This window comes from Pollachius pollachius, assembly GCF_949987615.1.
Source record: "Pollachius pollachius genome assembly, chromosome: 14".
Lineage (NCBI taxonomy): Eukaryota > Metazoa > Chordata > Actinopteri > Gadiformes > Gadidae > Pollachius > Pollachius pollachius.
Genome location: NC_136947.1, coordinates 20955766 through 20983094, shown reverse-complemented (window position 1 = coordinate 20983094; position 27329 = coordinate 20955766). Strand labels below are relative to the sequence as shown.

The 27329-nt window shown below is 43.7% G+C and overlaps 3 protein-coding genes across 4 annotated transcripts in view; 2 read left to right on the top strand and 1 right to left on the bottom strand.

Moving 5' to 3' along the window:
- The window catches only part of LOC307085437 (TSC22 domain family protein 2-like), a 33889-nt gene extending 17998 nt beyond the window's left edge, over positions 1-15891 (top strand). The window contains exons 2-3 of the mRNA XM_079750231.1: positions 12265-12316; positions 13611-15891. Coding sequence (XP_079606357.1) covers positions 12265-12316; positions 13611-14243 — 685 coding nt within the window. The 3' untranslated portion in view covers positions 14244-15891. The remainder of the gene's footprint in view (positions 1-12264; positions 12317-13610) is intronic.
- Positions 15892-15936: 45 nt separating this feature from the next.
- Positions 15937-20211, bottom strand: LOC307085438 (UAP56-interacting factor-like). 2 transcript variants are annotated; one of them, XM_079750233.1, is made up of 9 exons: positions 20067-20211; positions 19759-19878; positions 19482-19645; positions 19012-19205; positions 18832-18904; positions 17205-17260; positions 17038-17112; positions 16627-16753; positions 15937-16436 (listed from the first exon to the last, which is right to left on the bottom strand). In XM_079750233.1, exons 1-9 carry the CDS (start codon positions 20125-20127, stop codon positions 16338-16340), a joined length of 969 nt encoding a protein of 322 aa, XP_079606359.1. In that variant the 5' UTR covers positions 20128-20211; the 3' UTR covers positions 15937-16337. The 2 variants fall into 2 exon arrangements, with proteins under 2 accessions (XP_079606359.1, XP_079606358.1); XM_079750232.1 differs by having other exon boundaries at positions 16387-16753.
- Positions 20212-20298: 87 nt separating this feature from the next.
- On the top strand, positions 20299-26517 carry cpdp (CPD photolyase). The gene is made up of 10 exons (XM_079751496.1): positions 20299-20337; positions 20690-21026; positions 22372-22520; positions 22879-23061; positions 23434-23592; positions 24008-24206; positions 24559-24711; positions 25588-25709; positions 25862-26021; positions 26115-26517. The coding sequence occupies exons 2-10, from the start codon at positions 20774-20776 to the stop codon at positions 26261-26263; spliced, it is 1527 nt and encodes a 508-aa protein (XP_079607622.1). The 5' UTR covers positions 20299-20337; positions 20690-20773; the 3' UTR covers positions 26264-26517.
- The last annotated feature ends 812 nt before the right edge of the window (positions 26518-27329 follow it).

The window sequence follows — 27329 nt, the reverse complement described above, 5'->3', positions numbered from 1 at the left end:
TTTTCTCTACAACAGAGCATCTACCCAAGTCCCGCCCCAGGAACTGAGAAACCGTCTAATCGCATTTACATCAAAATGAAACCGCCAACATGTAGGGCCAATATGTAGGGTCCTAGCGGCATATGGCCACTGAGCGAAATGTGGGGCTCCTGCCACTAGGGGGTGGTAGAAGAATTTAAAAAAAGAAAAATATTTTATTTTTTGTTTGAAAAATAAGATTGTGAATATGTGGTTGACTGGCTTTGTGTGCTGCTCTCCTCCTCATCAGATGAAGCTGATGTTGTGCAGTGAGAAGGGGCCGCTCATTTAATACAGGCTAGTGTTCATCAGACTACCTGGCTTTAGACGGCGGATCACCAATTGTTCTAATTAAGCAGCATTTCAGCCTCCTGTAAGTGCTGCTGAAACACTGCGTGGTGTGCTCACACTAAGACCCCAACAACACGTTAAGGCCTTGCTCTGGTGAACACTGAACACCTTTATCCACTCTGAACTACGTGAACCTGGGGTGAGTTGATAATCCAGGGTGGCTGTATTATGGCACAATGGAATGAAGATATAAACGCTACAGCTGTACAGATTCTGTTCCTGTTTTGGAAGTATTTTTGTTTGCCTGTTGTTGAGCTGTTGTTCTTTCTCTGTTTCCATGGTTGCATAGTGGGAGTATAACTGTCCGTCATCAGGGCATTGTGGGCCTGGTAGTTCAGTCAGTTTCTTGTTGTTGACCTTTTGGTGTACTCTGTACAGACGGATCAGTCTCCACGCTGCCTTGTGTTGGATTCCCAGTTTGATCCTCCTTAAAGGAGGTCCCCTTAGTCATTGCATTAAATCCAGATGTGGTGCAATTCTTTTATTAACCTTTGTTCTGTAAGCATCACTTATGCTATGAGTCATTGACCAACAAATGTATAATTTCTGATTATCACTGTTAAAGTTTGTAATGTGCCCAGTCCCTTCTGTGATCCCTATGATGTGGCTCCCCTCTCCTCATGAGTTTGTTTTTGTCAAGTGGCAGTGTGTGAGAGAGAGGAAGATCCCTTTGTTATTACCTCAGTGACTTCATGCCTCACTAGACTTGTGTTTGGAAGGGTTGCCAGAGGCTGCTTCATGATAGCATGTGCTCCTTTGAATGTAGAACTGGACCACTTATGGGCCTTTATGTGAAGAGCTGGGCTTACACCTTTTGCACAAGGTCAACTTTACAGAGCGCTTAACCATCCCTTAGCCCTTACTACCTGTGGTTGGTAGAAGCAGTGAGGCTTTGCATTGCACAGGTATTCCCCTGGAGCTCGCTCTACCATAGGGTTTTTGTATACATTGGCTGCTTGAGTTTAGTTTAAATGTATGGAGCCATGAAGTCCATGAGAACGGGCCATGAAAACGCCATCAAGTTCAACTCTCCCCCCTGGCTTATCGACCCCAAGCACCATGTGATGTGTTGATCAATGACTGATGCACTTGCTGTTGCCTACTTAAAGGTCCCATGGCATGCTACTTTATGGATGCTTTAATATAGATATTAGTAGGCCCCAAACACAGTATTTGAAGATTTTCCAGGAATTCAGCCGTGGTGCAGAATTACAGCCACTATGAGCCAGTCGCACATTGAGCTTTCCCCAAATGCGCCGTTTCGGTGTCTGTAGCTTTAATGCAAATGAGCTCTGCTTACAGTGGATGTATCGCAATGGCAAGGCGCACACAGCCTTTAGCCGTGTTCTGTAAATATTCTAGAACACACGGGAGTCCTGGAGCTCTATATCTAAATAATATCATATTATACATAGATATCTATATCATATAATATATATCATCACGGCCAAAAGCTGTGTGCCCCATCAGACGATATTATGAATCACAAACGACTTCGTCGGGTTCTCCGACGTCTCTGGTTCTTCCGCTGCCGCTTGCCCGCTGCCGGCTGCCCGCTGCCGGCTGCCGGGCGGTGGTGCTTCGCGGCAGTGGTGCCTCGCGGCAACCGGCGGCAGGCAGCATGTCGCAGTTCATGTACTTCAGGGAGTCAAAGCCAATGTTCCTTTCCCCAATTCCTTCTCAACCATGGCTTAGATAACCCCAACTACAGTCTCGTTGTGGAAATACAAGAGACGTCAAAGAACCGACGTGTTATGCGCCTTAACACCAACCGCAAACGCTTGCGTTACAGTGTGTGTATTCACACACACACACATGTGCCGCTCGCACGGTCGTGTCTCATTTGCGGGCCAAATTATCTGGGCGGGCAAGGCAGGGAAAGGGGAGGAGCTTAGGTCCTTTATGACGACGTATGTGACCACATTCTAAATCAGCACGCTTGAGCGTCCTTTTTTTCAAAGGCGAGCAGAACACCTAGTGCTCGTTTTACACCAACGCAAGTTGTAGCCACTGGGGGACCATAGGCAGGCTAGGGGAACTCATTTATGTTAGAAAACCTCATAAAGTGAGATTTTCATGCCATGGGACCTTTAAACCCCCGTCAGGCTCGGTGTATAGCGGATATCCACTTTTAGACTTGTTCGTAAGCACTGTTTTAAGTATTTTATTTCTAACACTTTAAACATTGACCAGGGTCAGTTTGTACAGCGTGGGTTAATGGTTTGATTCCTAATCATGCTGACTATGAGGAATGTATGAACTCAGTGCTATAAGATGATTTAGGTTAGTGTTCACCAATGACCTTTTTTATAAAAAAGACATGGATATATAGATCGATGTATAGTTGCAGTTCCTCCTGAAGCAGTTCATATTGCCCTTGATGGTTCATACTGTAGGCTTGTTGTGGCCTCTGGCCTCAGTGTGAGCTCTTGGAGGTGGTCAGTGTCCTACCAAGTCACCCTAAAGTCATGCATCATGCTCATTCCATTCATTCTGACTCGTGGGAAGAGTTAAAACTGCCAGACATCGTCAAAGTCTTGGCTCAGGGTTCCTTGAATAATGGGAAACACATGCGTTATTAAGGTGTTATTGGGCGTCTGCTTGTTACGCGCGTTGCCATAGCGGCGAAACCGTCGCCGAGCCTGTCACATGTTCTCTTGATGCAGATAGCATGAGGGTGTTTCTCAGGCTGTTTTTCTCCCTGTGGTTAAACTCTTAAGTTCTTTCCAGTTGAAACTCACCTCTAATGCAGGTCCACTGTAAGTCCTTGTTCCTTTTAAACATACAAGAAGTTTGAAGCATATTTTCAGGCAATCTTTTACAGACATGAGATTTTAATACTTCAAAAATACATAGGATTATTTACAAAGGTTGTAAAGAAGGTGGTGAATTATTTAGATATAATATGCAGATTATATAAAGATGGTTAGATAAATAGATATTAATTGTGGTTAATCAATGTATGCTGTTTTATTTATATTCGAACAACCTAACCCACACTTTTCCTTAAACTCATGTGGCCTATAAATAATCCCCCTCAAGTAGCTGACCTACTCCTGACAGCCCACATACCTGGACCCTGACCAAGGGCTTCTCGGTTGCTGGGTCCAGGCCAGGGGGCTGTCCCATACATTTTAAGCGCCGCCACGTGAGGTCAGGATCATAAATCCAATCGCACCGATGTGTATTCAGCTTCTATCGCACTGTCCTCCTGACCCACACGCCTTCCCTTGCTTCTTGGTTGTCAAATCTGAGTGTTGATTTGAAACATGTGCATTGAGTACCTCATTAATGGAGTAACTAAGAAAAAATGAGGACCCAAACGTTAACTGCTTTGGTGTAAGGACCATGCATCAAAGACTAATTTGGAAAAAGTAGTTTGTATCTACATCTTCACTACATCACCTGTTTTACTGTAGCCATTGCTTTGGATATAAATTATTTTTAGATCCTCAAAGCCCATCAAACTACCAGTTAGTCCTTTGAGATCATTGTAGCAGACATTTTGGTCCCAAGCAACTTGGAAGTGAGCATATGTAGCTGGTTGGGGCTAGGGCTACTTCCTCAAGGATGCCTACAGTTGGACTATAGCAGTTTTAATGGTTGAAAACCAGAACCCTCATCTTTGAGTCCAACACCCCCCTCGCCGCGGTCCGGCAGACCAGCCCTGACCGTTGTCTTGAGTCGATGACACAACAACAGACAAATAAACAAAGAATTGTATATTCTAGCCTACCATAAAATCTGATTTTTTTAGTTTCATTTGGGTTGTTTCAGACAGATAGCGACACTCTTTTTATCATGAAAAAAGCCTGTTGTCAGCGATAGGATGATACAGTGTGGTACGGCCCGCTTCATTTGAACTGGTGGTGGAAACGCAGCACGGCATGGTGCATACATGGAGGAATCAGGAGGAGGGGATTATGATTCTTTAATGAAATTGGAATTATTATTCACTGTGCTTGGAATAGGTAGTGATCGGCGTGGATTATCAGGGCTTTATACCCTTTTTTTTGTTTCTAGAATATAGCAAAAAAAACACGATTCAAATAAATGTGTACAGCCCTGCGGCAGAACTCTTCTGCAACATACTTGATGGACCTCCTCTTGGTCGTAGAACTATCTCTTTAAGGTGGGAGGGGGGCGAACGATTGGGATAACGTGGCAGTGACGCTCTCATGTGAAGTTTTAACTCATGACCAGTCGCAGGCCTTCAGGGCAGTGTGACTATATGAGAGAATGAGGGCACATGTTTGTTCTTAATGAGGGAAGTGCTCCTCCTCCTATCAGCGGACCTCCGAGAGGCCTACTACCGCCGGCTCCTCTTTCAGCTGCTAAATGTGTCTCTCGTTGCCCCATTTCCCCTTTAGCGTGTCTCAGGCGGTTTGAGGTTCACGGTCGATGCGCCATACTGCTGACAGAGCTCTGCCGTCCTGTAGCCACAGAGCTCTGCCTCCTGTATCCACTGAGCTCTGCCTCCTGTATCCACTGAGCTCTGCCTCCTGTATCCACTGAGCTCTGCCTCCTGTATCCACACAGAGCTCTGCCTCCTGTAGCCACAGAGCTCTGCCTCCTGTATCCACAGAGCTCTGCCTCCTGTATCCACAGAGCTCTGCCTCCTGTATCCACAGAGCTCTGCCTCCTGTATCCACACAGAGCTCTGCCTCCTGTATCCACAGAGCTCTGCCTCATATATTCGCAGAGCTCTGCCTCCTGTATTCACAGAGCTCTTTCTCCTGTAGCCACAGAGCTCTGCCCCCTGTATCCGCAGAGCTCTGCCTCCCGTATTCACAGAGCTCTGCCTCCCGTATTCACAGAGCTCTGCCTCCTGTATCCACACAGAGCTCTGCCCCCTGTATCCACAGAGCTCTTTCTCCTGTATCCACAGAGCTCTGCCTCCTGTATTCACAGAGCTCTTTCTCCTGTATTAACATTCTTTCTGCCTCCTGTATTCACAGAGCTCTGCCTCCTGTATCCACACAGAGCTTTGCCTCCTGTATTCACAGAGCTCTGCCTCCTGTATTCACAGAGCTCTGCCTCCTGTATTCACAGAGCTCTGCCTCCTGTATTCACAGAGCTCTGCCTCCTGTATCCACAGAGCTCTGCCTCCTGTATTCACAGAGCTCTGCCTCCTGTATTCACAGAGCTCTGCCTCCTGTATCCACAGAGCTCTTTCTCCCATATTCACATTCTTTCTCTTGTATTCACAGAGCTCTGCCTCCTGTATCCGCAGAGCTCTGCCTCATATATTCGCAGAGCTCTGCCTCCTGTATTCACAGAGCTCTTTCTCCTGTAGCCACAGAGCTCTGCCTCCCGTATTCACAGGGCTCTGCCTCCCGTATTCACAGAGCTCTGCCTCCTGTATTCACAGAGCTCTACCTCCCGTATTCACAGAGCTCTGCCTCCTGTATCCACACAGAGCTCTGCCTCCTGTATCCATAGAGCTCTGCCTCCTGTATCCGCAGAGCTCTGCCTCCTGTATTCACAGAGATCTGCCTCCTGTATCCACACAGAGCTCTGCCTCCTGTATCCACAGAGCTCTGCCTCCTGTATTCACAGAGCTCTTTCTCCTGTATTCACATTCTTTCTGCCTCCTGTTCACAGAGCTCTGCCTCCTGTATCCACACAGAGCTCTGCCTCCAGTATCCACAGAGCTCTGCCTCCAGTATCCACAGAGCTCTTTCTCCCATATTCACATTCTTTCTCTTGTATTCACAGAGCTCTGCCTCCCGTATTCATAGAGCTGTTTCCTGTATTCACAGAGCTCTACAGTGCCTTGCAAAAGCATTTAATCCCCTTGGCATTTTTCGTGTTTTGTTTGAGGTTATGCAGCATTTAATTTATAGAACATGCCAACAACTTTGAAGATGCTTTTCTTTTATTGTGAAGCAAACAACAAGGACAGAAAACAGAAAAAGTCAATGTGCATAACTATTCACCCCCCAAAAGTCAATACTTTGTAGAGACACCTTTTGCGGCAATCACAGCTGCAAGTTGCAGTCTCTGTGAGCTTGCCACATCTTACCAGAGGGACTTTTGCCCATTCCTCCTTGGATCTGGAACAAAACTGCTCCAGCTCTTTCAAGTTGGATGGTTTGTGCTTGTGAACAGCAATCTTTAAATCGGACCACAGATTTTTTATTGAATTGAGGTCTTGGCTTTGACTAGGCCATTCCAAGACATTTACATGTTTATCCTTAAACCAGTCAAGTGTTGCTTTATCAGTGTGTTTGGGGTCATAGGGCTGGGCAATTTAACGAATTTTGATCGCGATTTCGATTTTAGAGTCAAACGATCACAAAAGTAATCTAATCGAATTTTCAATTTCTTTTTTTTATCATTTTTATTTTTTTCATTAAATGTTTTATAGAAAGTTCAGAACAGCTGGGTACATATCTTCATTTTCTTTTTGACCATTTTGTGTATTCTTTTTTTTTAAACAATATTGTTTGTTTTTTTCACAACAGAGGACAGACAGCACAGACATTGTCAAACTATAACACAAGAGTAAATAAATGACTTGACATACATGGGTTGTATTCATATACACACAAGTTGTCAAAGGAGAGAGTAAGATAATAATACATAAAAAGTGAAAGAAAAAAGAGAAAAAGATGTCTATGATCTATTGGTGAAAACAAAGCATGGGTGCCCTTTCTGCAGTAGGTCAACAATATCATCAGGAAGATAATCAATTAAGGGTTGCCAAATATTATTAAATGAGTTATCGTTACCCTTTAATGTAGCACTGAGGTGTTCCATAGGAAAAACCTTAAAGGTCTCTCGGTACCACTGTGTGACTGTGGGGGGTTTCTCCTCAATCCACTGGAAAAGAATGCATCGTCTCGCTAGAAGCAGGGGTATACCCATTAAAGTCTGCTGTCTAGTGGATAAAGAGAGTGGCTGTCTCGTAGGCATATTCAGGAGTAACAAACCTGGTTCCACCTTTGTGGTTTTGCGGAAAATTGAGCTAAGCTCCTTGGCAATGTTTTTCCAATACCTGGATATCAAGGGGCATTGCCAGATACAATGGTAGTACGTTCCTACTTCTTTTTGGCATTTGATGCAAATGGGCGAAATCTGGGGATCAATCTTGTGTAAGAAGTGAGGTGTTCTCTGTAGTCTGTGCAATATTCTGTACTGGCTCTCTCTGAGTCTATCGCATGTAAATAACTTCTTAGCAGATTCAAAGGCATCTGACCACATCTCAGCATCAAATTCAACCCCAATATCTTTCTCCCATAATTACCTAATTCTGTAGGCACACGGTTAACAAAGAAGAGTTTTTCATTAAAAAAAGGAGATGATTTTTTTTTATTGTTTAAGGTGGCTGAATTAAAATTGAGAAGGACGCTTTCAATTGGTCTTTTTAATGGTTGATCTGTTGGGAGTATAAAATCAGATTTAACAAAATGCTCACCTGATGAAAACCAAAAAAGTGGCTGTTAGATATTCTATATTTAGGCTGAAGTTGTGCGAATGACATAAAATTATCACTTTCAAACAAGTCAGAGACAAATCTTGGGTCCCTTGAGTACCAGTCATCGAAAAAAAATATTTTTCCTACACCAGGAGGGAAGACTTTATTTTGTGTTAAAGGTTGTAGCGCTGATGAGAAACCTCTCTGGCCGACGTGTTTAGTAATATCACGCCATATCTTAAGTGTGTTAGATATTATAGGATTGGTTTTAACCCCTGCTGGGACGTTAACCATTTTATTGAAGTAAGGCTGAAACGGGAGAAGGGGTACAACACCATGCACCTACGAGGGGCTCTGTTTGATGTAGAAATTGCAATGAGCCAGCCTGAAATCATCTGAGAATGACAGGCCCAGTTGTAATACAGAAAATTGGGAAATGCTTGACCAACTTTATCTAGCCTGGCTCCGCCACCCTAAGTACTTCCGCTCAATTTTCATTTCCCTTCAGAACTACGTCCGGGTCTGCGGTATATTCTTGGGTTTTCTCTGTCCAAATTTTCTGCGTCCAATCAGCGAACAGAGGGAGTGGCTGAGAACAATGACGTGAAAGTCAGCTCTTGTTGACGGACATCTTCACGCACAGTGTTTGGCTTGTTTACAGCCTGCGCACAACGTGATTTCTGGCCAAACGTTAGCGATTGGTTATGGCAGATCGAGTGGCACTGGGCAGATCCAATAGTTTTAAACTTCAACAGACACCCGCCTTCAAGTGAGTAAACGTTTGTCAATTGAGTGGGTCCAGACTCTGTGCAAATTAAATAAAGTATGAGAGTCTGGTAGGACCAGGCTAACCCCTATCTATTGGTAATTGCAACGTTTTCATCTTTAATCTAGATTTCTTTCCATGCCATAGAAATCTTTCAATATCCAAAATGGTTGTTCTAATGATTTTAAGTGGAAGCATTTGCATTGGTTATAATAGTCTGGGAAGTACATTAATCTTAATCAAGCTAATTCTACCCATCCATGATAGAGGGAGATCAATCCACCTGTTAAGGTCATATTTAACTGCTGTCAGAATTTGTGTTAGATTCAGTTTATACAACTCTTCAATATTTGCCAATACTCTGATTCCCAGATAAGTAAAGCCTGAAGTTGACCATCTAAAGGGGAAATTGACAAGAGCCGCCCGGTCCCCAAAAACACCCATTGGCAAGGCCTCCGACTTGTCATAATTAATTTTGTAGCCTGAAATCATTCCAAATTGACTGATAATAGATAATTAAACAGGTATAGATCCCTCTGGATTGGTAATAAACAGTAATATATCATCGGCATAGAGGGAAATTCTGTACTCGGTGTCTCCTTATATGACCCCCGACAATCCTTGGTGTTTCCTAGTCTCTGTGAGAGGTTTGAGTGCAAGCGCAAATAGAGGGGAGAGGGGACAGCCTTGACGTGCACCTCTACCCAAGGGGAAGATGTTAGACATTGATCCATTAACCAGGACCCTCGCAGCTGGAGAGCTGTATAGAAGTTTAACCCACTCTGTAAAACCAGAGCCCAACCCAAACCTATCAAGGACATCAAAAAGATACTCCCACTCCACCCGATCAAATGGTTTTTCAGCATCCATTGAGACAGCAAGGACCCTATTGTTTGTGCTTTGTTAGAATTGTATTACATTAAGAAGCCGTCGAACATTGGAGTATGAATATCTGTTTTCTATAAATCCTGTCTGATCTGATCTAATTAAAATGGGCAACACCTCCTCCAGTCTTCTAGCAAGGGGTTTCGATAGAAGTTTAAAATCGACTCAGAGTAAACTAATTGGTCTGTAACTTGCACAACAATCAGAAGGTTTATCTTTCTTTAAAATCAAAGAGATGTGTGCAAGATTTAGAGTTGACGGAAGTGTGCCTCTTTCAGTTGATTCGATAAACATGTTGGTTAGAGGACCCACTACTAGCTTAGCCATCTTTTTATAAAATTCAGCACCAAACCCATCAGGACCTGGAGATTTCCCACTCTGTAGGGATTTAATTGCCTCGAGGACTTCCTCTTCTGTAATTGGTCTACACAGATAATTTCTTAGTTCTTCAGATAAGGTTGGGAGATTTATCACCTCAAAAAATTTTTTTTCTCAACATTGAAGTATTTTGACACTCAGAAGAGTATAGTTCCTGATAGAAGTCCTTCATTATTGTAATATATAATTTTGGCTTCAAATTGTTGTGCACCTGTGCTATCTCTGATTGATGGTATTGTGTAAGAGCCTGCCTGGCCAATCAAGCAAGGAGCCTGCCGGGTTTGTTACCAGATTCAAATAATCAATTTTTGGCAAAAAATATATATGATTCTGCTTTATGAGTTAGTAAATGGTCTATGGCAGATCAGGCTGCTTCTTCATAGTGGCTGTATAGGAGATTATGGACCCTCTCAAGAAGGCCTTACCTGTTTCCCATAGGGTAGAAGCAGAAACATCAGGTGTGTCATTTGTGGGAATAAAAAGTTCCTAATGTTGAAAGTGTTTGGGGTGTAGACACTTCCTAAGAGGACATGTTCGCCGTACAGAAACCTAGTAATAATAACAAACCTTCCTTCTGTGTCCTGGATGACTTAATCAAGTGTAAACGTAAGATGTTTGTGGATTAGCTTTTGAGTTTTTTTGGGTTAACTTTTTGAGTTGAATGATGAATGATGAATTTGCCCAACCCAGTCTTGCTTTCATTTTAAATGTTCAAGATCAGTGAGGTGGGGCTCTTGTAATATGGCCACTTGCACCTTATCTTTCTTAAGCATGGAATGTATTTTACGCCTTTTCACCACATTATTAATTCCTTTGACATTTAGTGTAATGATTTTTGCGTAAGTCATTATGTACTTTTCATGTAACAAATACAAATTTCCATTCCAAACAAAGAAACAACCCATTAGGAACAATCTCGTGCAATTTACTATAAACCGGCAGATAAACTGTGCTGTAGTAAACATAAATATGTCCATCCCCTAAATATGGGAGAAGACAAATAACCTTCTTCATGCCCAAAAAACAATACAAACGTGAAAACAGAGCATAAAGGTAATGAAAAAACAAAAACAAAACGACTTCCAGATCTTACCCCCACCCCCACAACAAAAAGTTACTAACAAGCATACCATTGTGGGCACCTAGGTAAACGCATAGCTTTTGCAGCCACATTTATATCAGTCACACTGCAAAGTGTACATGAGGTAAGAGAACAGTTGGGCAAAGTTAGCAGTAAAACATTTTAAAGTGTTGTGTTGAATTGTTCATTCAAAAAATAATCTCACCCAATCCTCAGTAGGGTAGAAAGTGGCCTTGTAAACCCTAAATGCAAGTAAAATAAAGTTTTATGTTTGAACCAAAGCGCCTTCTGACAGATTCTATCCCAGTGTGTTGAGAAAGCATTCCGCATCTCTCCGTGTTTCAAACTTGTGTTCTGTTATATTATGGTTTACAGATAGTGTGGCCGGAAAGCGCATGTTGAAACAAATGCATTCGACAATCAAAGCCTGACACATGTCGTTGAAGGCCCGGCGCTTCTCTCGAATCGCAGAAGACAGGTCCTGATAAATGAAGGTCCGCTGTCCTTCGTGCTCCAGATTGGGCTTCGCCCTCAGTGCTGCCAGTAGCCTTGTTTTATCCCTGGAGTTGTGGAGCGTGATGATCACCGGGCGTGGGCGCGCACGTCGCGGGCCGAGGCTGCAGTGGGCACGGTCAAATTTTATTGGTTCTTAGTGCCAGGGTCCGTTCCCATGTCAAGCACGGTCGGAAGCCAGGATTCAAAGAACTGTATTGGTCGGTTTCCCTCCGTGCCCTCTTTCAGATTGATAATGCGAATATTGTCCCGTCTGCTCCGATAGTTGGCGTGGCTAGCAGTGAAAGTCACTTGGCTAGCAGCCGTCTTTCTTGATTGAAGTTTTGTTTGTTTCGACATTGTTTAAATCTCAAGTGGGACACCTTTCTTGCAGTCTTTAGTTTTTACACTGATCCAGTTATAAATAAACTGAAGTGGGCGCATGAAATTGCAAAAAAAAAAAAAAGTTGAGAGCGGGAGCTCAGCGAAAACACGTCTCTTAGTCAGCCATCGTCACGTGACCCCCCCTTGTGTATTTTATTAAGGCAAAATTTCCAAGTTCTCAGTTACAAAGTGTTTTTTGGGAGAGACATGCTGAATAAATACATCATGTTTTCAAACTCAAAAATAATCTTTTGAATAATCGTGATTTCAATATTGACCAAAATAATCATGATAACCGGGGCTCAGGTCAAATGGAAGCATCTCAATTAGATCAATATATCCATCCTATGATGTAACAGCCTCCTATCAATCTTCAGCTCATGTTTTCCTTTCCAGCTCTCTGAAACAATGTTAACATGTTAACAACAATGTTCCCTCTGAAATAATATCCCTCCTGTGATATTAATTGTCTCTTTATTTTTTCCACAGTGCCTCTGGAACCAGTGTAGTTGCCATCGACAACAAGATTGAACAGGCAATGGTGAGTAATGCATGAACAGCTTCTTTATCTGATCATGAACCACTTCTTTCAAGTCTGCTATAATCGGCTCATCACACTTCAGCCGGCACCATGCAGTCACTTTCACGAGCTGTTGATTTAGTTTTAAACCATTAAAATTGCGTCTGATGAAGATGATAATAAAACAGATTTAAGTATTTAAAGGTAAACTTCAGGACTTTTCAGGGCTTAAGGGATTAATGCGGAAAACAATTTGAGAAATTGGGCCAGTATTGACCAAGATTGCTGAAGTCGTAATCCACGGAAATCTGCTGAGATGTAATCCCTTTCAGCAATAGCTACCGTCAACGTGTGTCCTCTTAAGGTGCTTGTTTTTGCCACTGACTGGGTGAGATTATATTATAACTAGTGCTGTCAAGCGATTCAAATATTTTATCGCGATTAATTGCATTAATGTAATAGTTAACTCGCGATTAATCACACATTTTTTTTCTATTCTAAATATCCCTTGATTTCGTGCTGCTAGCCTTTTAGTGAGATCAGAGTGTTGAGAAGGACAGTAAGAAGAGAGACCCGCAGTGAATTCAGCCCGGTCCACTTGACATCGGGTAGGTGCATGACAGTGGTAGGCCTACCATAGAACTTCAATAGCCCAGGCTTTTATTTGTTTCAATCACTGAACTTTTGAACAAAACTCTTGCTCAGTAAAGATGGGAAATACTATAACATTTATTATTTAAACCAGTATGAATATTCCTACCGTACATAGGCCTATACACATTACCAGGCTATCGAATAACGGCTACACACACACACACACACACAACTCGCATGCAGGCTCGAACAGAGTGACACACAAACACAAACACACACTTTTAAGGACTAACGTGACTAGTTATTGCTAGACAGCAGGTGAAAAAACGACAACGTTTGTAACCATATGAATTGTTAATATTAATACTCTGGATGTATGCCAGCACTCTGGTCACATGCAAGAGCACCAGTTGCATGCTGGCACTCTGGTCATAGGCTAGCACTCTGGTCGTCAGATACCTTTCTGTTTAAAGGCTAGCGCTCTGGCTGTAAGGTACCATTCTGGTTAAAGGCTAGCGCTCTGGTCTTAAGCTACCGTTCTGGTTAAAGGTTAGCGCTCTGGTCTTAAGCTACCGTTCTGGTTAAAGGCTAGAGCTCTGGTCGTATGCTAGCACTCCGGTCCTAAGCTACCGTTCTGGTTAAAGGCTAGCTCTGTAGTCATATGCAAGACTTCTGATGGTGCTATTGACCCTAACAAAGATTTCCCCCCCATCTCCATCAGGACTTGGTAAAGAGTCACCTTATGTATGCGGTGCGTGAGGAGGTGGAGGTGCTGAAGGAGCAGATCAAGGAGCTGTTGGAGAGGAACTCTGTGCTGGAGCGGGAGAACGTCGTCCTGAAGTCGATCTCCAACACTGACCAGCTGTCCCAGCTGTCCACTCCGCCAGCCTCCTGCTCAGGTGGCACGCCTCCGCAGCCGCCGGGCCTCGGCCAGGGTCAGGCCCAGCACCAGTCCCAGTCACATTCACAGCTGCAGCCCCCCCATTCTGCGCCTCAGACCCAGTCCCCCCAGACCCAGCCTCCTCAGACCCAGCCTCCTCAGACCCAGCCTCCTCAGACCCAGCCTCCTCAGACCCAGTCCCCCCAGACCCAGCCTCCTCAGACCCAGCCTCCTCAGACCCAGTCCCCCCAGACCCAGCCTCCTCAGACCCAGCCTCCTCAGACCCAGCCTCCTCAGACCCAGCCTCCTCAGACCCAGCCTCCTCAGACCCAGCCTCCTCAGACCCAGTCCCCCCAGACCCAGCCTCCTCAGACCCAGCCTCCTCAGACCCAGCCTCCTCAGACCCAGCCTCCTCAGACCCAGCCACATCTAGACCCTAGTCAGCCGCCACAGCCCAACTTCACCTCCGCCTGAAGTGCAATCCTCCCCTACCCCTTTTGCTTCACAGGAGAGGGGGGGGGGGCTACAACTTAGTACAACTAGTATCTGTGGAAAGAGAAAATAATGTACAAAAACTTTCTTTCTTGTCACCAGCTTGACCACAAAGTACAGTGTGTTTTGTGTGTGTGTGGACATTGGTGTGTTTGTGATAGGAGGCTAGAGAGAGTTAGGGAGTGGAACATATCCAGCATGTAGTGTGTGAATGTTAGGTATGAGTGTGTATACGTTTGTATACTGTGGCCATGCAATCATCGAGAGAAAGACACGGAGACGAGGAGAGCGATTGAGTTTTGCCACTGTGCTGGAAGTTGGGACGTGTTTGCTTTTTGGGGCAACCTTATGAGACTCTGTGTGGAGACGCTGATCACCAGGAAGAACGAATGAGGTGTGATTGTCAAAGAGAGCGATATTTTTTTTAATGAGATATTCTAGTGTGTGAAGGGATGTATTTTTTAGCCTTGCTCTTTCATGTTGTAAATAAGTGAGAGAGAAAGTAGGAAAGTCTATTTTCAGATCACCAGCGCTGCCATTATCTAGGTTTCCATCAATCTACAACCCTGGTCTCCTGCTCAAATTCTACTGTTACCGCTTTATTTATTACAGGGCTGCTGTCACAGATTGAGAACAATGTCATTACATCCCTTTCAGTCACCATAGCCTTTTATCCCTGCTTTCTTCTGCCATTTGCCATTTGTTAATAGTATTTCACATTATTTGGCCATACTTTCTTGAGGTACTGTATTACATTAGTTGAAAATGTAGCCCTAAACCACGAATCTCTTAACAATGCGTTCAACACTAACTCAAAATCTTCTGGAAATGCCAAATTACAATAAATAAATGTTTAAACTCACTATGAATGTACTTGTAAAGGATGTTTTAGTATTAATATTCTCGCAAGGTGAAGAAAAAAAACATTGACATAAATTCTTCAAATGAAACTGCAGGAAGATGTTGAACATATTGCTGGTTTCTTAATTCTAAATATATTTGTATGCCACACCCCCTCTTCCCAACTTACATAGCCTGTTTTATTTTTTTGATGGTATGTGGGGGGTAAAGCTGTGAAATCATTCAACCTACTTTTGTAACCAAAGATGCAAAGCTGTGTATATCTTTTTTTTAATGCACTTTTTATTTTGTTCCATTTCTTCCTCCACAATTTATTTTGTTGTTCAGCATGATCTGTAACTTTCAAACCACTTTCTTACCTCATTTTTATTCACTCTTATTGTAAGATAGTCTGTGAACAATGTCTACCGGGGCAAAAGTACATTTTGAGTTGGCTGAGAGGTAGAAGAACTAATGTTGCCAAACACTAGTCAGAAATGAAGTGAGCCATGTTCATTTAAATGGTGTTTGAATTTCATGCCAATAGTTTTGTTACATTGCAAATTTTAACGTATTTAAATAAAAGCAATATTGACCAGAAGTGTTGAGCCTTATACGAAACTGCTGTTCTTGTTTATTGGCTCTTTTTTCCATATGTAGTTCTGCACCAGATTATGATACTTTTTGCCTCTGAACACATCCAAGATGCCAACACAATAGTGCCAAAGGACCCAGTTGGCATTTTGATCACAAGATGGCACTGGTTCAAAAATCTATAACAGCCTTTTCCCTGCTGCTTGAGCAACGACACCAACATGTTCAGTACAGAATGGAATACAAATGAAAGTGACATTTATTTGAGCAAAAGATACAAAACATTTTAAAATCTATTCCAACACTAAAACTTAACCCAAGTCATCTTGTTCTTCAATAGTAAACACTTGCACATTCAAAAGATAAAAAATTCCAGCACAGTATCTTGACAATCCAAGTCAAACGGCATCAAATATGGATATGAATTGTACATTAAAAGAAACTTTCTTCCATGATGCCTATCTGGGAGGCTTTCCGAGTATTCTGTGCCTTCATACTCCAGGAGCCTTCTCCACAGGAGAGTGTCCCCAAACTCCATCATGCTTCGCGTCTAACTATTTTCAGTGAGTTAGGCTCAAATCCTGACTGCAGCTTTCCCTCCCTGGCCAACAGGGTTTAGTGAGTGGGTGAGGACAAGGCAAACTAACTTACAGAAACAAATCTGCTGCCTTTATTGTGCTGTGTGGCGGTACGTTGATCCTTCAGGATGCGGAATCTCTCGTTCAAAGTCATCGCTGTCTGCTGCAAGGGGGGGGCCAAGCAAAATGGACTGATATAATTCAAATTTAAAAGCAACAGATATTCAAAATACCATATTTATGAAAATGAAAAGGCAACCTGAAAAGTTTCTCTGGATGCTTGTCAAGTGAAACCAAAGTGGGAGGAGCCACAGTGAAGGTCTTGGCAGCACACAGATTGTTTTTATTCTTACTGGTTTAGCGACAGTGTTGATGTCAAACTGAAGAGGCACTCCTTTAGGCGTCTTCTTCTCCTCCTCCGGCTCCATCTTAACAGTGGTGTGGGGGGGCTGTGGGTGAAGGGACCAGGCCGTCGGAGGCCTAGGGTCACACACATTGATTAAACCGATCAATTGGTCTACAACAACATATTCTATTTGTTGGCCAAATCTGCCCACATATCTGAAGATTTTTTTCAAAAAAGAAAAAGAAAAAAAAGTATTTCAAGTAACCAGCAAGATGTCACTTATAATAACACACACACACACACACACACACACACACACACACACACACACACACACACACACACACACACACACACACACACACACACACACACACACACACACACACACACACACACACACACACACACAACCTACTCGGGTTGTGTTCTGGCAGTAGGGTTGTCAATTGATACAGTCAGGAGGCCGTTGCTTTTGGTAGAGTTGTGCCACCTAGTGGATTGATAGATTATGATCATTGACAATCTGAAGGCCTGTGTTTATTAATAGGCATAACCAAGCCTTAGAGCCCCATAAATACTCACTGACGAGTTCTTAATGGTGCGGTGTGAGGACTCTGCCTCCGTACTTGGGTGTGGACCTGCAGATAGGGAAGAGGCTTAACTTTACAATAACCACAACGGATCGATAAACACATCAAGAAATGAACCCTAGTGTTGGAAGAAGAACAAGTTAGGTGTTTGATTACTGAACTGGAATTCTGAAATGGAAATTTCCATAAGTCATGTGGTTCACAAGACACCATTACACTGAGATCCCTAAGTTATTGTCGTGTTGTTTTGCGTCTCTGCGCAGAGGTAAAACAACACGACAAGCATACAAGTTTGAAGCGCTGCAGTGAGCACCTAACAGGGGGCCCACTGCAGTGTTATCGCAGGGACCTTGAGGCAGGGCTGTACAGTGCGACAGTTTTGATCGCATTTGCTATTAAAATATATAACGTTTGAAGATAAATACAAGTCCACTCGCACCGGTGCGAAAGGGTGCGAATGACCCGTGCCGAAAAAAAATACGTCTTTCTGTACGGCTTTCAATGGCACTGCTAAGCGCGAGTGTGTGGGAGCATGATGGGAGTGATGCATGTAGGGAAATGTATTTCGAATTATAGGCTCGCCAGTTCCGCTCAACTACTAAAAAACTACATTTCCCGAACATTCGCACGTTGAGGAAGAGGCTTTGTAATGGTCGCAGGAAATTCACTTTTTAAGCAAAACAGAAAAATGAAAAGGTATTTCTCTGTATTCGGAAGTTCTTCTTCATCAAATAAAGATTGAAACTTGGAAAAACGCATGGAAGAGATTGACTCGGCGACCACATGCACGGAACCGGCACCTTCGGACGAAGCCGACTCCACCCATGACTCCGTCTCGGCCAACAGGAAAACGTACAGGTTTAACCCCCAGTGATTAAAAACTTTCAATTGGCTGGTCTACGACCAATCCAAGAAGTCTATGTTTTGTAAATATTGCCTCGAGGCAGGGGAAAGGACATCTGGGAAGACACCCTACATTACAGGGAACACTATTTTCAAGAGGGACAATGTCACTAAGCACAACTTCTCATCGCTTGCCGGGAGGCTCTTTTTTTCCGCAAAAACCCATGTTAACCGTGCTGGTTAAATTTGTAATAATTACATAATTTTGTTTAATGTGTTCACCACTTCTGGCTGCTGATGTTTAAGAAAAGGCTTTCATAGTCACTTTACTATTTAATATGTTCATTGTCACTTTACTGTTGTTAAATTTGTACAAATCACACTTGACGGAGCGCCCCAAAAACAATTTGTCAGTATCCAATAGTAGGCAAATGTTCTCACCCACTTCCTTCATCTCGAGGTGTTTTCCTCAATACCCCTGTCACAATTGTAATGAAGCTAGATGAGAAGTCGGAAGTAGATTTGGACATCAAGAGTATCCTAACAGGAAGAGCTCTGGACATTTCCTCACATTCATCAAATGAGCATTAGCCTTGAATGACGCCCTCCTGTTCCACCACTCACTGGCCTGAGCTCATTGACGCAAAAGCTAAGTGATCAGCGACAGGAAGGAAGCTGACAGTTGGTACAGGCTTTGGAATGCAGCCCTCGTCACAGAGCCTCTGGATAAGTTGAACACCTGGGTGCAACCGTGGCGCGAGGGGAAGCCACCATACCTTCAGTCCGCGATGGGATAGAAACGTAGCCTGGCGAGTGTCTCTCTGGGCCTGATGAGCAGGAGGAAGGGGTCTATTGGAGGAGAGCAATTAGTCATCTGCCAAACTTAAACTTTGCACATTTGCACAATTATTTTGTGTGCAGGTATTTTAGACGATCCTGCGTCTTGGAAGACTAACCGCCTCCGAAGCTGAAAGGGTCTCCTGCTAGGAGCGGCTGACATGTGGCACCTCTGCTGTTCCGCCAGCCCCTCCCTGAATGGCCCCGTCTGGGGCCCGGGCCCCTGGTACAGGACTTCAGGCCGCTGAACAAAAGGCCCGGTCCTCTGTCCCATCCCCCGTCCAAAGCGCTGTCCCGCCCGCTGGCCTGTTCTCTGAAAACGAGGACATCATTGATACACTGAGAATAAGAACATTAATCATATAAATATGATTACATTTCAGATAGGAAAAAAGTATTAGGTACATGGATCGGTGGAATTCTGTGTAGGCGACGGTAAAGGGTGACTTTCAACACTGAGGTCTGAAACTTCAATCTGACAACAAGCACAAGTGTTTTCTTTATTCATTGAGACCCGCTTGATGTAAATTAGAGTGCTGAAAGTAGCACGCACACACACACACACAGCCCCTGGTCTAAAGGGTTGTACCTGTTTGTATGTTGTTCTATTGGTCGGGTTGAACCCTCTTTGTAATGAAGTGGGTCTTCTGGATGCCAGCCCAGTGATAACACCCTGACCCCGTTTTCGAGTCATTTGGGGAAGGATCATTTTTCTTCTTAACTTCGACACACCTCCTCGTAACACACCACCTCCTGCAACGTTGTCACAAGGAGGGTTTTGGCTTCTGATGAGGACAAGGACAACGTCCACGTATACAATATATTGTACGTGCAATAACGAGGTCACTTATTAGCTCTGTGCGCACCTCGTTGGACTGATGCCGAGTACCTCACAGAGCCGGCTTTCCCCTGGACCAGACCAGCCGTCCTTACGGGCTGCTTTCTTCTGGACTGCTGCTCTTTTCTATTCAGCCGAATAATGTCATCTGTTGGACACATAACACCAAAAAACAAACGAAATTAAAACATCGACACTGTCAATAAAAGTATGATAAGCGTTCATATAATCTCATCAATAACGAATGAGAGTAACGAGCCGTTTGTAGGGCTTGGATTGATGAAGTACTAATTAATATCATTAGTGAATCCAACCAGCCGGTACCGGAGGCCTTACCTAATGACATGTCCACCTTATCGGGGGCTGACCGTCCTGCCGTAAACCCACTTTGACTCATACTGAAACGATGAGTTCAAAATGTAAAAGGATAAAGTAGTTTGCGTTGTTCCTCGGTTGTCTTCTCTGTGTGCTATGTTCTATGCTAGCAACCAACACAGAGGACTACCCTCCTCTTCCTCGCACAGCATGCTGGGTAATGTCGTTTTGAATCAACCACAACACTTATGAAAGAGCCTCACGTGTCTTCTGTAGCGGTTGTGTAAAACAGGTAAGATCGTGAGTTTTTAATCTCTGCAGACTTTGGTAGTAAGTCAAGTTAGTCTTCATTGGATTTCATGAGCATTCAAGCGACCATTGTTCCAGAGATGAGTGCCGGGGAGTGTTGTTTCGCGTTTTACTGTGTTGATTTATTTGGGCGTCTGCATGGGTCCTCCACACATCCTGGCTCACAGGAACCTTACGGCGTCTGCACGGACTTACTTACACGTTTAGTACTTATTATTGTGTTTTTATTTTTGGGATAATTACTTGTAGTAGTATACTTTTTTGCGTTATTTGAATCAATGGCGTTTGTTTATGTCATGATTTGCTTAAACTATGCCTATCTCTCCTTTGCCAAGCACACGTTGAAGCTCATCAGCTGCGGGACAAATACTCGCTGCTTACTGGTAATATCTAGCCAGATATTAAGCATACAACACATCATGCCATCGGACAAACGAAAGGCTGCATCTTCTGCCAAACCTCCAGTGGCTAAGAAGCAGAAGCCAGCTCCATTCAAAGTTGAGAAGAGGGAGAGGCTGGAGGGCTGGCTGCTGAAAGATGTGGCCAAACAAAGAGGAGAGACCGATCTATCATGCAACCCAAAGCGCATCCGTTGTATATCGGACACTCAGTCAGTTAAGCAAGGCTGTGAAGGCCTTCTGTATTGGATGTCGAGGGACCAAAGGATTCAAGGTACGACACGCTTAAAACTAGGGGGGCCAGATTTCCTGAAAATAAAACCGGGACGCTTTCAGCGTGACCGTAGTGCGCGTGCATGTGAGGTCATAGATTCAGATATTAGGCTCAGTTTCAACGCGTAGGACCAGTGGCGGCTGGTGTTTGCATTTGTGGGTGGGGCGCAGTCAGGGACGGGGGTCTAGGGGTCCTGCCCCCCAAAAATTTCATTTGGTAGGTGTGATTTCCTGTATTCTGGTGCATTTTGGGGATGGCTACTACCTAAAAATGTGTTCAGATTCATGCCTACATCCTGACTTGAAGAGCCAGAACAAGCTTACATTGCATATACAGACCTCCTTTATGGCATTCCACCAACCATTGCTATTTTTCCTATGGGTGTTATTCTGATATGGAGGTAAATCATGATCACTATCCTATAGGACTACTGCTCGCTAATGGGGGGAAAAAAAATCAAATATGTTTTTGGTAGGCCTATATACACATTTAATAGAAAATATGAAGACATTGACATCTTCATTTTTATGAATTAGCCTGATTCTTCAGAAAATGAAACAAAGTGTGTGTGTGTGTGTGTGTGTGTGTGTGTGTGTGTTTGTTTGTGACGTCAACCTCATAGAGCACAGAGACAAACACTCAATGATTTCAGTTCATTCAATGATTCAAATTAACCTACATATATTTGTTTGAGGAGTGAATTTGCTCCAAAATCGATTTGTTTGCTGGCAGCCTGCTGCTTTGGAATTGCGGACAGGTGTCATCAAAATTGGCCCGTGTAACAAGCAATGCCTTTAAGGTGGAAACGGTCGCGCGGTTCCTCTCGTCAGTCCAAGTATTGTTCATTATGGAAAGATCAGCTCAGTCAACGGGAGCATTAGAGCAGAAACACGGCAAACTGACAAATTAGACATATATTTTTGTGCAGAATCTCCCTGCTTCTGAAATGCCCCAACATCTCTGCCCAGCGCCCGTCTGCTATTTTTCCATCAGCATTCCACTGTGTGACCATCCCTTATGCCCTGAAATCATATGCTGGATGCTTTAATGTTTCTGTGTTTTTTTGTTAATGATAATTTAGCTATATTAAGACCACATTGGCTATGTAATCGTGGACAAAAGGACACATTTCATAGTGGTTGGTGGAAACTGGGACAGTTTAGCGTACCGACGACAGGCTTTTGTCAGGACTCGGGACACGCATCTGAAAATCAGGACTGTCCGGTAAAACCGGGTTGTCTTGTCACCCCAGCTTAAACTCAAATAAATTACAAAAATGGAAAGGGTGGATGTGAAATTTCACACTTGTATCTTTCTTTCTGTGTTTTATTTGACTTTCGTTCAGATAACTGGGCCCTGATCCACGCTCAGCAGCTTGCAGTGGAAGAGAAGCTGCCCCTGCACATCTGTGTTTGTCTGCTTGTTCCAAAATCCGAGCTGTCCACTCTCCGGCACTATAGTTTCATGTTGAAAGGTCTGGAAGAAGTTGCAAAGGTATTGAACTTCATACACCTTATCAAGATTGTAATAATAAGAATAATATTGACATACTTTGTACATTGCACACGCGTCATGTTGCTGCAAAAATATACCATTAGAGGCCACACTGTTTAATTCAATTGAGCATTCATTTGATAAACGAAGCAAAGTAGCATCTCGCTCAAACTAAAGATATCACAGCATATCTTCAAAATAAATAACAGGCGAGTCCGGAAAGTAGTTGGAACATATTGTTTACATTCTAGTTTCCATGGGAACACTACTTGATAGCCTGATTGGTTGATTGGTAGCCTAGCTAGTGTATTAAAGTGTTGGGCAGGTTCCTTACACTGCACACTCTTCTATTCCACAGGAATGCAAAGAGCTGGACATCCAGTTCCACCTGCTCCGCGGGGCCCCAGGCGAGGTGCTGCCTGGCTTTGTGTCGGACCGTGGCCTGGGGGCGGTGGTCACAGACTTTTCCCCTCTCAGGAGCCCCCTCAAAGCGCTTGAGAGCCTCCGAAAGAGTCTTCCAGAAGACATCCCTCTCATACAGGTACCTCCTCACGCACAAAGACATTATTAAGAACACTCATATTATGGATTTGGCTGATTTGTGAAGACTTTTGTTTAACTCACGTGCTCCGAAATCTGTCAGATGGCCAACAATCATTTTTTATACTCTGAAGTTTAGCGGTGCCGATAGCTGTATCTTTGTCCAACCAAGGTGCGCACATACAAACTACCTTGTCTAGGTAGTTCTCTCAAATAGATGGATCATCAAAGTTCTTAGTTTCATTACTCCTTGACATTACTACTTAGTCTCTGTGTCTGTGAGTCAGTTGGGTTTTCTTTCAGGTCCACGTGTTTCTTATTATGTATCCCAAATTAAATTATTCCCTATTAAAATGTCATTTGCGTGTCACAGGTCGATGCCCATAATATTGTGCCCTGCTGGGTTGCATCTATCAAGCTCGAATACGCAGCAAGAACAATCAGGGGCAAGATCACCAAGCTCCTGCCAGAGTTCCTCACAGAATTCCCTGTGGTCGGAAAGCACAGCTACACCGCAACTAGGCCCGCCAAGGTGGGTAGTACTACTATGATACGACGACCAGACTAGTGCTTTCACTGTCAAAGTGCCATGCCGCTGAGAGAAGGGAGAATGGAAGTACACTTTCATCCAGACAAAAAAATCAGTGATAAAAGGAGATCTTATTTATATAAACCTTACATTAAGATTTAACTTTTGTGACTGTGTTTTTAAGCTGGGTAAATGTTACAATGTCCTTAATGCCATCTCTTTACTAAATTTGACCTCTTTTAAGAGAGGAAATGGCCAAAGATAGATTTGCTTAAGTGTTAAGCTACATGTGTGATGGTTACATGTAAATAGATATTTGATGCAATATGATATTTTAATGAATTAACAGCCTGATATTTAGCAGTGATGAAACACTCTTCTCTAACGTTGCTCTTCCCATCGCGTCCCCTGGCTTCAGCCGGTGGACTGGAGCGAGGCCCTGGCCTCCCTGCACCTTGACAGGGCCGTGGGGGAGGTGGACTGGGCCCTGCCCGGCTCCGCCGCTGGGAGCGCCATGCTGGAGTCGTTCATCGACCTGCGGCTGAAGCACTTTGCCGACCACCGCAACGACCCCAACTCGGCCGCCCTCAGCCAGCTCTCGCCCTGGATCCGCTTCGGTCAGTGGCCCTCAAACATACTAATTCCATCAATTCCAGCTTGTAACTTTATCATTTTATTTTTAAGAGGCTTTTGTCATTGCTACAATATTGATTGCATGCTTTGGTTGTTTTCAGCCTCACCTGTAAGCCACTTTTGATAAAAGCGTCATTTTATCACTTTTCATAAAAAGGCTAAATCCCAATGCAAGGTAGAGCGGACTCATTGTAATGAGTCCGCTCTACAGTCCAGTTTTGACTCCTTCTCTGTCATTTTTGCTATATGCACTAATTTGTCTCCTCCGTCTTTCTTTGTCTATCTTTCTATTTCTTCCCTTTCTCCCTCCGCCCTCCCCCTCTGTGCTCCCCTTAGGCCACCTCTCCGCCCAGCGCGCGGCCCTGCAGGTGCAGCGCTGTGGGAAGGCCTTCAGCGCGTCCGTCGCCCCCTTCATCGAGGAGCTGGTGGTGCGGAGGGAGCTGACTGACAACTACTGCTTTTACAACGACAACTACGACAACATAAAGGGTGAGTGAGGGTTCTGTAGGTGAAAGTGTTGGCAAACCCTCCGTTCCAGCCTGTCCCTGCCCACTCCACTGGGGGGGGCAAGCAAGCTGTCATGTGCTAGGTATTATTGGTGATCATGACAGCAAGAATAGTAGCGTTTCTTTATTATGAACACAAAGGGTTTTGAAACGTAACATAAAGTATGTAATCAAGTCAAAAAGGATTCCAGAGGTACCAGAGAGTGGTTTTCTAAATGTCCAACTGTCTACTAAATGTCTCATAGGCTTTCCACCTGTTTTTACTACTAATTATCGTTTGTCGATAATTAAATATCTGGAAGCTCTGAACATCTAGCATATTACCAAACCAGATCACCCTGTACAAACAATGTATTCAATATGTTAAAGGGTAATTCCAGTGTAAAATGGATTTGGGATGTGTTTTGTATGATAACAAGTTGAAACGTTCGTTTTGGAGCACAAAATCTGCATATAGATGCATTCTTCAGTTGGCTGTTTTTAGCCGATTCTATCAAAACGCTATAAACTTGGAACGATGGGGGCACTGGTTATGGTAAAAACTAAATCGCTATTTTAAACCACTTAAAAGGCTAAAAGTAGCCTGACACTTCTTTGGTAGTATAATAAGGGTCTTAACATATAAAACGAGGCATTGTGAACTTTGTAAGTGTACATATTGTTTATTAAAAATGACATTTTATACACACAATACCATCAATAGATTACCCCCGTGGACGCCATTTTGTTTTTAAGACTCGATAGGTTATAGCGTTTTGATAGAATCGGCTAAAAACAGCCAACTGAAGAAAGCATCTATATGCGTTTTTTGTGCTCCAAAGTGAACGTTTCAACTCTTTATGCTTTTGGCTGAGTTCAGGGGCCTATGAGTGGGCACAGAAGACACTGAAAGACCACGCAAAAGACAAAAGAGAGTACCTCTACACCCAAGCAGACCTGGAGAAGGCCAAGACTCACGACAAGCTCTGGAACGGAGCCCAGGTAGAACCCGTCCTCTCAACGCTCTAAGCCCTCATTCACACCCTGTGGTTGTAAAAGACGAACTGTTTATTTGAAATCCTTCTAAAGCTCTGAATCCCATTTGCGGATGTTTTAATGCTGAATGTTTTGTGAATATGATAATTGTTCAATAGTACCAGATGGTGAGCGAGGGGAAGATGCACGGGTTTCTGCGGATGTACTGGGCCAAGAAGATTCTGGAGTGGACCTCTTCCCCAGAACAAGCCTTGTCCATCGCACTCTACCTCAACGACCGCTACTCCCTCGACGGCCAAGACCCCAACGGATTTGTCGGTACGTTCGATCCACACTGGCCTTGATTGTGTTTAATTTACTTCCCTTCATTGAATCAAGTGTTTTCCTCCGGTGGTTCTGTGTGACCTGCAGGCTGCATGTGGTCGATCTGCGGCGTCCACGACCAGGGCTGGGCAGAGAGGGCCGTCTTCGGGAAGATCCGCTACATGAACTACAAAGGCTGCCTCCGCAAGTTTGATGTGGCCAAGTTTGAGACCAAGTACTGTCCTAAGAAGCTTTGAGCATCGATATCACTTTGATGGACATCAATGCGATGTCTCTCGCCCAATGCCCAAATACTTCCACCTACTAATGTCGATCTTTTCTTGTGAGCCAGATTCCAGTGAAGCCATTATTTTCATAAATGCTTTGAGGGGGGTAGGATTTGATACATAAGTATTTTTGCTTGTCCATCAAACGTAAGATGGTTATGGAAGCCCTGTACCTGTTGCAATGTTACTTTATGTTTGATGTTTTGTTAGTTTCTTTACTTTACTTTGAGAGCAAGTCCAAAGCATTTGGATACAAACATGTGTTTTGGTATCTTGTTTATGAGTTTTCACAGCAGTTTATCTTTCAACGTGAAATTACATGAGTGTTTGTGCATGTTGACTACCACATATATTTTCTGACAATAAATGAATACAGAAACAACTAATTAAATTAATGCTCTTGTTCTATATCTGGTTAATCAAACATCCTTGAGCCCATGTATGTTAACTTGTGTTATATTCACAAGGAGTGCACTGATATTTGTACTTTTATTACAATTAGCTGTTAAAGGTTGCATGGCACAAAAATCTCACTTTGAGGTTTTCTAACATTAACAAGAGTTCCCCTAGCCTGCCTGCGGTCCCCCAGTATCTAGAAATGGCGTTAGGTGTAAAACGAGCACTAGGTATCCTGCTCCGCTTTTAAAAAATGAAAGCTTAGACGTGCCGATTTCGAATATGGCCCCATATGTCCTCATAAGGGGACCAAGTTACCTCCCCTTTCTCTGACTTGCCCGCCCATAGAATTTGGCCCTCCAATGAGACAATGAGCTCCGACCATGAGAGCGCCACGTGTGTGTGTGTGTTTGTGTGAATACACACACTAACGCAAGTGTTGTACACTTCTTTGTTTTTTGGATAACCGTTCTGCTGTCGGTGTTATGACTACATACAGTTTGGTTTTTTTTGGACTGGCGACGAGGAGGATCCTAAACCACACTGTGTGTTGTGCTATGAAACGTTAGCTAACGAGGGAATGAAACCTGTAAAGTTGAAGCGACACATAAATTAAAACTAAACACAAGGAGTACATGGG